The 12,720-nt window shown below is 56.6% G+C and overlaps 3 protein-coding genes across 3 annotated transcripts; all 3 read right to left on the bottom strand.

Annotated features, from left to right (window-relative positions):
• Nucleotides 1-4,490: 4,490 nt before the first annotated feature.
• LOC137456336 (feather beta keratin-like) lies at nt 4,491-7,691 on the bottom strand. Its single transcript, XM_068167670.1, has 2 exons — nt 7,644-7,691; nt 4,491-5,114 (listed from the first exon to the last, which is right to left on the bottom strand). The coding sequence occupies exons 1-2, from the start codon at nt 7,689-7,691 to the stop codon at nt 4,677-4,679; spliced, it is 486 nt and encodes a 161-aa protein (XP_068023771.1). The 3' UTR covers nt 4,491-4,676.
• Nucleotides 7,692-7,763: 72 nt separating this feature from the next.
• Nucleotides 7,764-8,181, bottom strand: LOC137456315 (feather beta keratin-like). The gene has a single exon (XM_068167638.1). It carries the CDS (start codon nt 8,179-8,181, stop codon nt 7,870-7,872), a length of 312 nt encoding a protein of 103 aa, XP_068023739.1. The 3' UTR covers nt 7,764-7,869.
• Nucleotides 8,182-11,356: 3,175 nt separating this feature from the next.
• LOC137456318 (feather beta keratin-like) lies at nt 11,357-11,928 on the bottom strand. Its single transcript, XM_068167646.1, has 2 exons — nt 11,903-11,928; nt 11,357-11,802 (listed from the first exon to the last, which is right to left on the bottom strand). The coding sequence occupies exon 2, from the start codon at nt 11,780-11,782 to the stop codon at nt 11,465-11,467; it is 318 nt and encodes a 105-aa protein (XP_068023747.1). The 5' UTR covers nt 11,783-11,802; nt 11,903-11,928; the 3' UTR covers nt 11,357-11,464.
• Nucleotides 11,929-12,720: the final 792 nt, after the last annotated feature.

Below are 12,720 nucleotides of genomic sequence, written 5' to 3'. Positions count from 1 at the left end.
AGAGGCTTGGTAAAAGAAAGGCAGAGCAGACACCTAAGGCTGTTGTGCAGGAGAACTTTATGGAAGGCAGTGTAGATAACAAGGAGGAGATCAGGCCCTGTTCAGCAAGGCATCTTGAAAGTCAAGTTCTGCATGGGTGACAGGATGCTATGTGTGAGAAAGTGATCCACAGAGTGAAAAAGGGAGCAGCTGGGGATGGTTTTCATCTGAATTTCAGCAAAGTCTCTGACACCATTACCCACAGCACCCTTACAGAGAACCAGGCTGTTGCTGCCTTGGACGTGTCTCCTCTGCACTGGGTAACAAACTGGCAGCATAGCTGGGCCCAAAGTGTGGTGGTGGATGGAGGTGATTCCAGGTGGTGGCTGCTGACAAGTGGTGTTCTGCAGAGCTCACACATGGAGGCAGAGCTCATTGGTATCTCCATGCTTTTCAGAGTGCAGGCATTGAGGACACCCTCTGTGTGTCTACAGACAGCACCAACATGAGTAGGAACGTTGACTAGCATGAGAGTAGGAGGGTTCTACAGAGGGGTCAGCACAGGCTGCATTGATGGTCTGAGGCCAGGCATCTCTAGGGGCAATGGAAGAGCTTTAGTGTCCTCATGTCAGCCCTGCTGAGTTGTCCTGTGGAGCTGTTGTTCAGGGCAGAACACCAAAGAGAGACATCGTGGCCCTTTTTGCACACACTCTCATAGCCTCTTGAGCTCAGACATTGTCCCCTGTGAGGCTGGCAGAGGCCTGGGAGAAGAAAGGCAGAGGAGGCATGTGGGTCTGGTCTGCAGGAGAAGTTTATTGAGGGCAAAGCAGAGGGCAGAGGCAGGAGCAGCAAGGGACAGGAAGGGAGGCAGTGTGAGGGGCAAGCAGGGCGAGCATGAGGCCAGGGGCTTGTGTTGCAGGAGCTGTTGCAGGCTGTGTGTGGTATCAGGGTTGGTGTGCAGGGCCCTCAGCAGGGGAAGCAGCCTCTTGCTGCGCCGCAGCCATAGCCCAGGCCAGCCAAGCCGTAGCCGTAGCCGTTGCCGAAGGCGCCGGAGGAGATGGGCATTCCCTGGGCGTTGAGCTCGGTGCCCAGGGCAGCCCCTGAGGAGGATCCGACGGCGGTGCTCTGGGGGAAGGAGGTGAGGATGGGTCCTGGCAGGGTGACCAGCACGGGGGAAGGCTGGATGAAGACGCGGGAGTCCTGGCACTGCCTGACGCAGGGCTCGTTGCAGCTGTTGGCCAGCGGGGTGGGTCCGCCGGGGCGGCAGCGGTCGTAGCAGGCCATGAGTGTGGGGTAGAGGGGCCCTGGAAGAGAGAGAGGGTGTGGAGGGAGCGCAGGGGCTCGGGGGTGTGAGAGAGATGGCCACTGGGGCATGAGAAGGAGGGTGAGGGTCTGGAGGCTGACCTGGTGGAGGGAGCAGAGCGCAGGAGAAGGCGTCAGGAGGCGTCTGTGAGGGAGAGAGGCGCTGGGCCGGCTTTATGCTGGCAGGGCTGTCAGCAGAGGTGAGCCCAGTCCAGCAGAGGTGGGGTGTCAGCAGTGAGGTCATGGCGTGGCACTGGGGTGCTGTGGTTTGTGGGTGCCTTGTGGCCAAGGGTCTCATTTCCTGGTGGCCCTGCAACGTCTCCTCTGGCCCTGTTGTTTGTGGGCAAAGAAGGAGCTGGGTGTGAGCTGGAGCCTGGAGGCCGTCTGGGGCACAGCGGTTCCTCAATGTGGAGCCTTCTGTTCTGAGAGGATTAAGCAGTGAGGTCAGCAGCTCTGCCACCCTGGAGTTGCAGAGGACACACTTGGCCTTGTTTGGTAACCTGCTTGACAAAGGATCTTGGGAGGCCATCCTGAAGGGCACAGGAGTCCAGGATGAGCAGGCATGAGCAGACATTCTTCAAGCCGGACCTCTGGGTGGCTCAGCAGCAGGTCATCGAGTCCCAGAATCAGAGAATTGTTTGGATTGGAAAGGACCTCTAAGAGCATCAAGTGCAAGCATTGACCCAGCCCCACCATGGGCATTAAAGCACGTCCCAAAGTGCCATGTGCACAGGCTTCTTGACCACTTCCTGGAGAAAGAGAAGGCATTGGGGTAGGGCAGGCTGGCTGCACAGAGAGCTTGGGCTGGAGCTCCTCAAGAGAAGACTTCTTGACCTGTGGATGCCAAAGCAGGGAACCCAGGAGGACTCCAAGGGCTTTGTGAGCTTCTGAAGGGAGACAATGAGAGAGGGCAAAGCCAAGTAGGATTGCTCCTGCTTCTGCACAGCAGAAGTGCCTTTGTCTTCTCCAAGGGGAAATGGTCAGTAAGGAGCACCAGTGAGACACAGCCAGGTCTGTGGGGCTGGATGGAGGCAGGCAAGGCTACTGAGGGAGCTGGTGGAGGAGCTCCCCAAGACACTTTCCATTCTTTCCCAGCAGTCCTGGTTGGCCCAGCTGAATGGACATTTGTCCAGGTGTTGCCCATGGCACCAAAGAGCCAGAACAAGACTGTTGGATGCTACAGGGTTGTTGGTGTCTAATGGGGCGACGGAGATAGGAATCAATACGACTGACCAATGTGATCGAGTATTGTTCCTTTATTGTTCCAGTGGTGCAGGCCGATGGTGCAGGCCTGAGGTGCAGGCCTATGGAGCAGGCCTGTAGAGCAAGTATAGCACTGCAAAGTGTAGAAGAAACAGGAGACAGGAAAGGCAGAAGTGCGTAGCAAGGCAACTGCTGCAACTTCTATAAACTTGGAGTGCCCTGTTGGCATAGCTCCATTGGTTCCCTCTGAGTGACCACACATTGCACTATTACAGATTATTGGTCCAACCACTAATGACACAACGAGGTTGTTGATGCAGGTGCATGTCCTGTTGTCCCAAGATAACTGTCCATGTGTATAGCTACCAGTGTCTTGTTTTAGTTACATGCTGCAGGCACAGCACTGTTTTGCTCCACTGCTAGCTGGCTCTGCATTTATGCTGAGCAAGGCCTACCATCATGTCAGGCTCTAGGCCTGCACTGCCAGATTGCTCACAATGCTCGTCGCTGGCATTGCCACAGGTGTGAGTTTGGTGCCAGGGAAGATGATGGAGCAGATGATCGTGCGTGCCATCCCACAGCACATGGTGGAGAACTGAGCCATCAGGCCCAGTCAGCAAGGGTTTTGAAAGGCAGGTGCTGCCTGCCTGAGCAGATCTCCTTCCATAACAAGTGCCCCACGTGGTGGGTGAGGGAGAAGCTTTGGGTGGTTTTCAGCAGGGCTTTAGGAAGCTCTTGGCCAGTGTGCCCCACAGGCTCTTCCTGGAGAAAGTGGCTGCTCACAGCTGGGAGCTGCAGACTCTGCCCTGGAGACCAAACTGGCAGCATGGCTGTGCCCATGGAGTGGTGGTGGATGGAGGCCAATCCCGTTGGGGGCTGCTCAGCCATGCTGTTCTGCAGGGCTCCGCTGGGGCCTGTTCTCTTTAGTATCTTCTAACCCTGATGTGGGCAAGGGGATGGAGGGCACACTCAAGAAGCTTGCAGATGACACCAAGATCCACAGGCAGAGGGATGTGCTTGAGGCTAGGAATGTTCTAGAGAGGGCTCTGGCCAATGGGGGGACAATGGTATGAGGGTCACCAAAACTCTGTTCTATCTGTGGTGCTTAGGGCACTGGTTTGGAGTTGGATTGGGAGTGTTGGTTAAAGGTTGGACTCAGTTCTACTGAGGGACATTTACAACTGTGCTTCAGGAGTGTGGTGCCAGGGAGAGAGGGTGGCTGAGGCGTGGGCAGAAGCGCCTTGGTGTGTCCAAGCCTGAATTTGGCCATGAGAATGGTTTGAGTTACATTCTGGAAGTCTCCTTGTGCTACTCTGTGGTGTTCTGGCTGGGTCTATTGTTTCGAAGAGAGGTCTTCAGGCCCTTTTCCAACCCACCCCCATGGCCTCTTCAGCTCAGACGTTGTGACCGTTTGAGGCTGTCCCTTTAAGAAAGGGGATATTGTGGCTGAATGTTTATAAACAAAAGACAGATCTAAACTAATTTCATTGGTAGATTGGGAGAAAGCACATTTTGAACTGGGAGTACAGCAGCTTTCTGGTCAGTCTTTCTTTCTTCCCCTTTGCAGCTCGCAGCTTTTTGGGCTTTCGGCCAGACTTGACCTGAAGCTGATAAAAGCATGAGGCCTCTACTACCAAATTCTGCTTAAATTACCAGTCTCTCTTTTTCTCTCTTTCTAATCCTCTCTGGGGAAAGGGGGAGAGAAGGGGGAGCAAGGGTGGGGAACCCCCCTCAGCAGAGGAGGGAACTCTCATTTCTGTGTTACTTTGTTGTATATTTCTGTATATATTGTAAATACTCTAAATTCTGTGCATAAACCTGCGTTTCCTAAACTGCTTTGTAAATATAGCACACAATCCCTTTGCTAATACGGCTGTGGTTTTATTCCTTTCCATTTCCTTCCCTCTACTTACAGGGGGGGAAGAAGGCTTTGCGCCCTTCCCCCCAACCCTCAACAGACGTTTACCCCTGTGAGGCTGGCAGAGGCCTGGGAGAAGAAAGGCAGAGGAGGCATATGGGTCTGGTCTGCAGGAGAAGTTTATTGAGGGCAAAGCAGAGGGCAGAGGCAGGAGCAGCAAGGCACAGGAAGGGAGGCAGCGTGAGGGGCAAGCAGGGCGAGCATGAGGCCAGGGGCTTGTGTTGCAGGAGCTGTTGCAGGCTGTGTGTGGTGTCAGGGTTGGTGTGCAGGGCCCTCAGCAGGGGAAGCAGCCTCTTGCGGCGCCGCAGCCATAGCCCAGGCCAGCCAAGCCGTAGCCGTAGCCGTTGCCGAAGGCGCCGGAGGAGATGGGCACTCCCTGGGCGTTGAGCTCGCTGCCCAGGGCAGCCCCTGAGGAGGATCCGACGGCGGTGCTCTGAGGGAAGGAGGTGAGGATGGGTCCTGGCAGGGTGACCAGCACGGGGGAAGGCTGGATGAAGACGCGGGAGTCCTGGCACTGCAAGACGCAGGGCTCATTGCAGCTGTTGGCCAGCGGGGAGGGTCCGCCGGGGCGGCAGCGGTCGTAGCAGGCCATGGGTGTGGGGTGGAGGGGCCCTGGAAGAGAGAGAGGGTGTGGAGGAAGCACAGGGGCTCGGGGGTGTGAGAGAGATGGCCACTGGGGCAGGAGAAGGAGGGTGAGGGTCTGGAGGCTGACCTGGTGGAGGGAGCAGAGCGCAGGAGAAGGCGTCAGGAGGCGTCTGTGAGGGAGAGAGGCGCTGGGCCGGCTTTATGCTGGCAGGGCTGTCAGCAGAGGTGAGCCCAGCCCAGCAGAGGTGGGGTGTCAGCAGTGAGGTCACGTCGTGGCACTGGGGTGCTGTGGTTTGTGGGTGCCTTGTGGCCGGGGGTCTCATTTCCTGCTGGCCCTGCAACGGCTCCTCTGGCCCTGTTTTTTGTGAGCAAAGAAGGAGCTGGGTGTGAGCTGGAGCCTGGAGGCCGTCTTGGGCACAGCGGTTCCTCAATGTGGAGCCTTCTGTTCTGAGAGGAGCAAGCAGTGAGGTCAGCAGCTCTGCCACCCTGGAGTTGCAGAGGACACACTTGGCCTTGTTTGGTAACCTGCTTGACAAAGGATCTTGGGAGGCCATCCTGAAGGGCACAGGAGTCCAGGATGAGCAGGCATGAGCAGACATTCTTCAAGCCGGACCTCTGGGTGGCTCAGCAGCAGGTCATCGAGTCCCAGAATCAGAGAATTGTTTGGATTGGAAAGGACCTCTAAGAGCATCAAGTGCAAGCATTGACCCAGCCCCACCATGGGCATTAAAGCACGTCCCAAAGTGCCATGTGCACAGGCTTCTTGACCACTTCCTGGAGAAAGAGAAGGCATTGGGGTAGGGCAGGCTGGCTGCACAGAGAGCTTGGGCTGGAGCTCCTCAAGAGAAGACTTCTTGACCTGTGGATGCCAAAGCAGGGAACCCAGGAGGACTCCAAGGGCTTTGTGAGCTTCTGAAGGGAGACAATGAGAGAGGGCAAAGCCAAGTAGGATTGCTCCTGCTTCTGCACAGCAGAAGTGCCTTTGTCTTCTCCAAGGGGAAATGGTCAGTAAGGAACACTAGTGAGACACAACCAGGTCTGTGGGGCTGGATGGAGGCAGGCAAGGCTACTGAGGGAGCTGGTGGAGGAGCTCCCCAAGACACTTTCCATTCTTTCCCAGCAGTCCTGGTTGGCCCAGCTGAATGGACATTTGTCAAGGTGTTGCCCATGGCACCAAAGAGCCAGAACAAGACTGTTGGATGCTACAGGGTTGTTGGTGTGAGTTTGGTGCCAGGGAAGGTGATGGAGCAGATGATCGTGCGTGCCATCCCACAGCATATGGTGGAGAACTGAGCCATCAGGCCCAGTCAGCAAGGGCTTTGAAAGGCAGGTGCTGCCTGCCTGAGCAGATCTCCTTCCATAACAAGTGCCCCATGTGGTGGATGAGGGAGAAGCTTTGGGTGGTTTTCAGCAGGGCTTTAGGAAGCTCTTGACCAGTGTGCCCCACAGGCTCTTCCTGGAGAAAGTGGCTGCTCACAGCTGGGAGCTGCAGACTCTGCCCTGGAGACCAAAATGGCAGCATGGCTGTGCCCATGGAGTGGTGGTGGATGGAGGCCAATCCAGTTGGGGGCTGCTCAGCCATGCTGTTCTGCAGGGCTCCGCTGGGGCCTGTTCTCTTTAGTATCTTCTAACCCTGATGTGGGCAAGGGGATGGAGGGCACACTCAAGAAGCTTGCAGATGACACCAAGATCCACAGGCAGAGGGATGTGCTTGAGGCTAGGAATGTTCTAGAGAGGGCTCTGGCCAATGGGGGGACAATGGTATGAGGGTCACCAAAACTCTGTTCTATCTGTGGTGCTTAGGGCACTGGTTTGGAGTTGGATTGGGAGTGTTGGTTAAAGGTTGGACTCAGTTCTACTGAGGGACATTTACAACTGTGCTTCAGGAGTGTGGTGCCAGGGAGAGAGGGTGGCTGAGGTGTGGGCAGAAGCGCCTTGGTATGTCCAAGCCTGAATTTGGCCATGAGAATGGTTTGAGTTACATTCTGGAAGTCTCCTAGTGCTACTCTGTGGTGTTCTGGCTGGGTCTATTGTTTCGAAGAGAGGTCTTCAGGCCCTTTTCCAACCCACCCCCATGGCCTCTTCAGCTCAGACGTTGTGACCGTTTGAGGCTGTCCCTTTAAGAAAGGGGATATTGTGGCTGAATGTTTATAAACAAAAGACAGATCTAAACTAATTTCATTGGTAGATTGGGAGAAAGCACCTTTTGAACTGGGAGTACAGCAGCTTTCTGGTCAGTCTTTCTTCCCCTTTGCAGCTCGCAGCTTTTTGGGCTTTCGGCCAGACTTGACCTGAAGCTGATAAAAGCATGAGGCCTCTACTACCAAATTCTGCTTAAATTACCAGTCTCTCTTTTTCTCTCTTTCTAATCCTCTCTGGGGAAAGGGGGACAGAAGGGGGAGCAAGGGTGGGGAACCCCCCTCAGCAGAGGAGGGACCTCTCATTTCTGTGTTACTTTGTTGTATATTTCTGTATATATTGTAAATACTCTAAATTCTGTGCATAAACCTGCATTTCCTAAGCTGCTTTGTAAATATAGCACACGATCCCTTTGCTAATACGGCTGTGGTTTTTTTTCCTTTCCATTTCCTTCCCTCTACTTACAGGGGGGAAGAAGGCTTTGCGCCCTTCCCCCCAACCCTCGACAGACGCTTACCCCTGTGAGGCTGGCAGAGGCCTGGGAGAAGAAAGGCAGAGGAGGCATATGGGTCTGGTCTGCAGGAGAAGTTTATTGAGGGCAAAGCAGAGGGCAGAGGCAGGAGCAGCAAGGGACAGGAAGGGAGGCGGTGTGAGGGGCAAGCAGGGCGAGCATGAGGCCAGGGGCTTGTGTTGCAGGAGCTGTTGCAGGCTGTGTGTGGTGTCAGGGGGGGTGTGCAGGGCCCTCAGCAGGGGAAGCAGCCTCTTGCTGCGCCGCAGCCATAGCCCAGGCCAGCCAAGCCGTAGCCGTTGCCGTAGGCGCCGGAGGAGATGGGCACTCCCTGGGCGTTGAGCTCGCTGCCCAGGGCAGCCCCTGAGGAGGATCCGACGGCGGTGCTCTGGGGGAAGGAGGTGAGGATGGGTCCTGGCAGGGTGACCAGCACGGGGGAAGGCTGGATGAAGACGCGGGAGTCCTGGCACTGCCTGACGCAGGGCTCGTTGCAGCTGTTGGCCAGCGGGGTGGGTCCGCAGGGGCGGCAGCGGTCGTAGCAGGCCATGGGTGTGGGGTGGAGGGGCCCTGGAAGAGAGAGAGGGTGTGGAGGGAGCGCAGGGGCTCGGGGGTGTGAGAGAGATGGCCACTGGGGCAGGAGAAGGAGGGTGAAGGTCTAGAGGCTGACCTGGTGGAGGGAGCAGAGCGCAGGAGAAGGTGTCAGGAGGCGTCTGTGAGGGAGAGAGGCGCTGGGCCGGCTTTATGCTGGCAGGGCTGTCAGCAGAGGTGAGCCCAGCCCAGCAGAGGTGGGGTGTCAGCAGTGAGGTCATGGCGTGGCACTGGGGTGCTGTGGTTTGTGGGTGCCTTGTGGCCAGGGGTCTCATTTCCTGGCGGCCTAGGTTGCTCTGCTGGCTTTGCAGCATTGTATATGGCCACCAGTGCTGTTTGAGCTGGGTAATGACCTTGGGGGCCAGTCTCCTTTAGCTCCTGAAGGTCCTGGTGCCTGCAGGAATTCCTGAAGAATGGCACAGAGCTCCTGCTCTTAGTAAGTGGAAAAATATCAAGGTGCAGGATGTGGGAGAATAGTGCCTGGTGAGCCTGACCTTGCTGGAAGGACAGGGGGTGGAAGGATTTGTCCAGGCGAGCACTGCCAAGCTGAAAGGGACAGGAAGGTGAGAGGGAGTGATTGGTGTGGCCTTAGGAAGAGTAAGTGGTGTCTGAACAGCCTGCATGTCTTTGGTGTTGAAGTGAGGAGCTTTGTGGAAGAGGAGGAAGCCATGGGAGGTGATCACCTTGAAGTGTTGGTAAAGCCTTTGGTGCTGTGTCCACTGCATGCCCCGAGACGAGCTGATCGGGCAGGGGCTGTATCAGTGGGCAGGGCGAATCTCCATCTTTGCTCAAGTCTCATGAGAGCTGAGCTGCTGTGAAGTGCTCAGCTGTGGGGCCACAGCCATGGAAGGACATGAGCATGCTGGAGTGGATGCAGAGAATGATCTCAATGGTCTTTTCCAAGGTGGTTAATTCTATTCTATTTTAATGCCTTGAAATGCTGAGGAGTGTGGAATGATGATCAGGAGGTGGCTGAGAGAGTTGGTCTTGTTCAGCCTGGCTGGTGGGAAGAGATTCAGCCAAGTGTCCCTGGAGCAGCCTGAGTGCATTTGAAGTATGAGCAGCAGAGTGGTGTGGTGTTGAAGGCTTGGAGCAAGTGGTGGGCTTGTGGCAAATTCTGGAAGAGTCCAGCAGCCAGACTGTGTGTCTTGGGATATTGGCAGCTACCTCTTCCTGAGAGAGGTCCTGTGGCCCTGTCCCAGCCACCCTCCAGGCCTCCGGAGCTCAGGCATTGTCCCGTGCGAGGTTGGCACGGAAGGTGGTGGAGCACATGATCGTGCGTGCCATCCCACAGCACATGGTGGAGAACTGAGCCATCAGGCCCAGTCAGCAAGGGCTTTGAAAGGCAGGTGCTGCCTGCCTGAGCAGATCTCCTTCCATAACAAGTGCCCCACGTGGTGATTGAGGGAGAAGCTTTGGGTGGTTTTCAGCAGGGCTTTAGGAAGCTCTTGGCCAGTGTGCCCCACAGGCTCTTCCTGGAGAAAGTGGCTGCTCACAGCTGGGAGCTGCAGACTCTGCCCTGGAGACCAAACTGCTGTGCCCATGGAGTGGTGGTGGATGGAGGCCAATCCAGTTGGGGGCTGCTCAGCCGTGCTGTTCTGCAGGGCTCCGCTGGGGCCTGTTCTCTTTAGTATCTTCTAACCCTGATGTGGGCAAGGGGATGGAGGGCACACTCAAGAAGCTTGCAGATGACACCAAGATCCACAGGAAGACTGATGTGCTTGAGGCTAGGAATGTTCTAGAGAGGGCTCTGGCCTTGGGGGGACAATGGCATGAGGGTCACCAAAACTCTGTTCTATCTGTGGTGCTTAGGGCACTGGTTTGGAGTTGGATTGGGAGTGTTGGTTAAAGGTTGGACTCAGTTCTACTGAGGGACATTTCCAACTTAGGATTCTATGCTTCAGGAGTGTGGTGCCAGGGAGAGAGGGTGGCTGAGGTGTGGGCAGAAGCGCCTTGGTGTGTCCAAGCCTGAATTTGGCCATGAGAATGGTTTGAGTTACATTCTGGAAGTCTCCTAGTGCTACTCTGTGGTGTTTTGGCTGGGTCTTTTGGTTTGAAGAGAGGTCTTCAGGCCCTTTTCCAACCCACCCCCATGGCCTCTTCAGCTCAGACGTTTTCCCCTGTGAGGCTGGAGAATGCTAGTTGTAATGGGTTGGGGCAAACCCCCTCCCCACCACGCACAGAAATAACGAGCCAGACAAACGGGTTGCCAAAGTGATGGAAAGTGTAAATAGAGAACAGTGAGTGCGTGCAGAAAGCTAGAAGCACAGTGACAAGAGAGACCCCAAAACAGACCCTGAACGATCCCATCCCCACCTGAGGGTGCTCCAAAGACCCACAGGTCTCCTCCTTCCCCCCCAGCCCCTCACTGCTAGGCCAGTCTCAGCTGGCCAGGTCTGAGATTGCCCATCCCCCCATGGCTTTGGTCCTAACCAGGGCCACGGCTGGGAGACATCTCCCCCAGTTACCAGGTGGTGGAGAGGAAGGAAAAGAGGGAGTGCCAGACCTCGACGTGGATTTTATAGTGGTGCAGGAATCATGGTAGGAAATACCTAATTTCCTGTGTCCACCCAATGGGCTGGGCTTCTGGACACAGGAAGCACCCCTGTAGCAGAGGGCACCCAGCAAAAACTACGACACTAGCCCAGAGCCTGCAGTGAAGAGGAAATAGTGTCCTAGGGCTGCTCCCCAGGGGGCGAGTTGAGGATGCCATAGGAAGGTAAGAGCATGGCCTGGGAACAGCCACCAGGGGGGAATGGGGACAGCGGCCAGGCAGATGGTCCAAGAAGGACCAAGCACTACACCAAGTGAGGGTTCGACAGCAAGGCTGGTGGTCAGCTGGGCAGCCTGTGGAGGGACTTGGCCAGAGGCATCACAGAGGAACGTTGTGGTGTTGGAGCCTTTGTGTGAGGCACAGCTGGGGCTGTGCCACAATCCAAACCCTCCCAAGGTGCTGCGGTGAGGTATTGCTGGTGGCATATTTGTGAGGAGCTGCTGTGGACCATTTTGACCGACTGCAAAGGCCAGGTGAGGCTGGCCTTGAGAAGAAATTCAGAGGAGGCATGTGGGTCTGGTCTGCAGGAGAAGTTTATTGAGGGCAAAGCAGAGGGCAGAGGCAGGAGCAGCAAGGCACAGGAAGGGAGGCAGCGTGAGGGGCAAGCAGGGCGAGCATGAGGCCAGGGGCTTGTGTTGCAGGAGCTGTTGCAGGCTGTGTGTGGTGTCAGGGTTGGTGTGCAGGGCCCTCAGCAGGGGAAGCAGCCTCTTGCGGCGCCGCAGCCATAGCCCAGGCCAGCCAAGCCGTAGCCGTAGCCGTTGCCGAAGGCGCCGGAGGAGATGGGCACTCCCTGGGCGTTGAGCTCGCTGCCCAGGGCAGCCCCTGAGGAGGATCCGACGGCGGTGCTCTGAGGGAAGGAGGTGAGGATGGGTCCTGGCAGGGTGACCAGCACGGGGGAAGGCTGGATGAAGACGCGGGAGTCCTGGCACTGCAAGACGCAGGGCTCATTGCAGCTGTTGGCCAGCGGGGAGGGTCCGCAGGGGCGGCAGCGGTCGTAGCAGGCCATGGGTGTGGGGTGGAGGGGCCCTGGAAGAGAGAGAGGGTGTGGAGGAAGCACAGGGGCTCGGGGGTGTGAGAGAGATGGCCACTGGGGCAGGAGAAGGTGGGTGAGGGTCTGGAGGCTGACCTGGTGGAGGGAGCAGAGCGCAGGAGAAGGCGTCAGGAGGCTTCTGTGAGGGAGAGAGGCGCTGGGCCGGCTTTATGCTGGCAGGGCTGTCAGCAGAGGTGAGCCCAGCCCAGCAGAGGTGGGGTGTCAGCAGTGAGGTCATGGCGTGGCACTGGGGTGCTGTGGTTTGTGGATGCCTTGTGGCCAAGGGTCTCATTTCCTGGTGGCCCTGCAACGGCTCCTCTGGCCCTGTTGTTTGTGAGGAAAGAAGGAGCTGGGTGTGAGCTGGAGCCTGGGGGCCGTCTTGGGCACAGCGGTTCCTCAATGTGGAGCCTTCTGTTCTGAGAGGAGTAAGCAGTGAGGTCAGCAGCTCTGCCACCCTGGAGTTGCAGAGGACACACTTGGCCTTGTTTAGTAACCTGCTTGACAAAGGATCTTGGGAGGCCATCCTGAAGGGCACAGGAGTCCAGGATGAGCAGGCATGAGCAGACATTCTTCAAGCAGGACCTCTGGGTGGCTCAGCAGCAGGTCATCGAGTCCCAGAATCAGAGAATTGTTTGGATTGGAAAGGACCTCTAAGAGCATCAAGTGCAACCATTGACCCAGCCCCACCATGGGCATTAAAGCACGTCCCAAAGTGCCATGTGCACAGGTTTCTTGACCACTTCCTGGAGAAAGAGAAGGCATTGGGGTAGGGCAGGCTGGCTGCACAGAGAGCTTGGGCTGGAGCTCCTCAAGTGAAGACTTCTTGACCTGTGGATGCCAAAGCAGGGAACCCAGGAGGACTCCAAGGGCTTTGTGAGCTTCTGAAGGGAGACAATGAGAGAGGGCAAAGCCAA

Source organism: Melanerpes formicivorus, unplaced genomic scaffold, assembly GCF_026170545.1.
Source record: "Melanerpes formicivorus ecotype bairdi unplaced genomic scaffold, bMelFor1.0.p_v2 SCAF_121, whole genome shotgun sequence".
Taxonomy (NCBI): Eukaryota; Metazoa; Chordata; class Aves; order Piciformes; family Picidae; genus Melanerpes; species Melanerpes formicivorus.
Note: the sequence above shows the minus strand (reverse complement) of the source record. Positions and strands in the feature narration are given on the sequence as shown.

Excerpts from the sequence above, each read along its gene's own strand:
- LOC137456336 (XM_068167670.1), bottom strand. The coding sequence starts at position 7,691 with ATGCCTCCTCTGCCTTTCTTCTCCCAGGCCTCTGCCAGCCTCACAGGG. Across the intron at positions 5,115-7,643 it reads CCTCTGCCAGCCTCACAGGG|GTCAGCCTCCAGACCCTCAC; the intron begins GTAAGCGTCTGT and ends TCCCTCCACCAG.
- LOC137456315 (XM_068167638.1), bottom strand. The coding sequence starts at position 8,181 with ATGGCCTGCTACGACCGCTGCCGCCCCTGCGGACCCACCCCGCTGGCC.
- LOC137456318 (XM_068167646.1), bottom strand. The coding sequence starts at position 11,782 with ATGGCCTGCTACGACCGCTGCCGCCCCTGCGGACCCTCCCCGCTGGCC.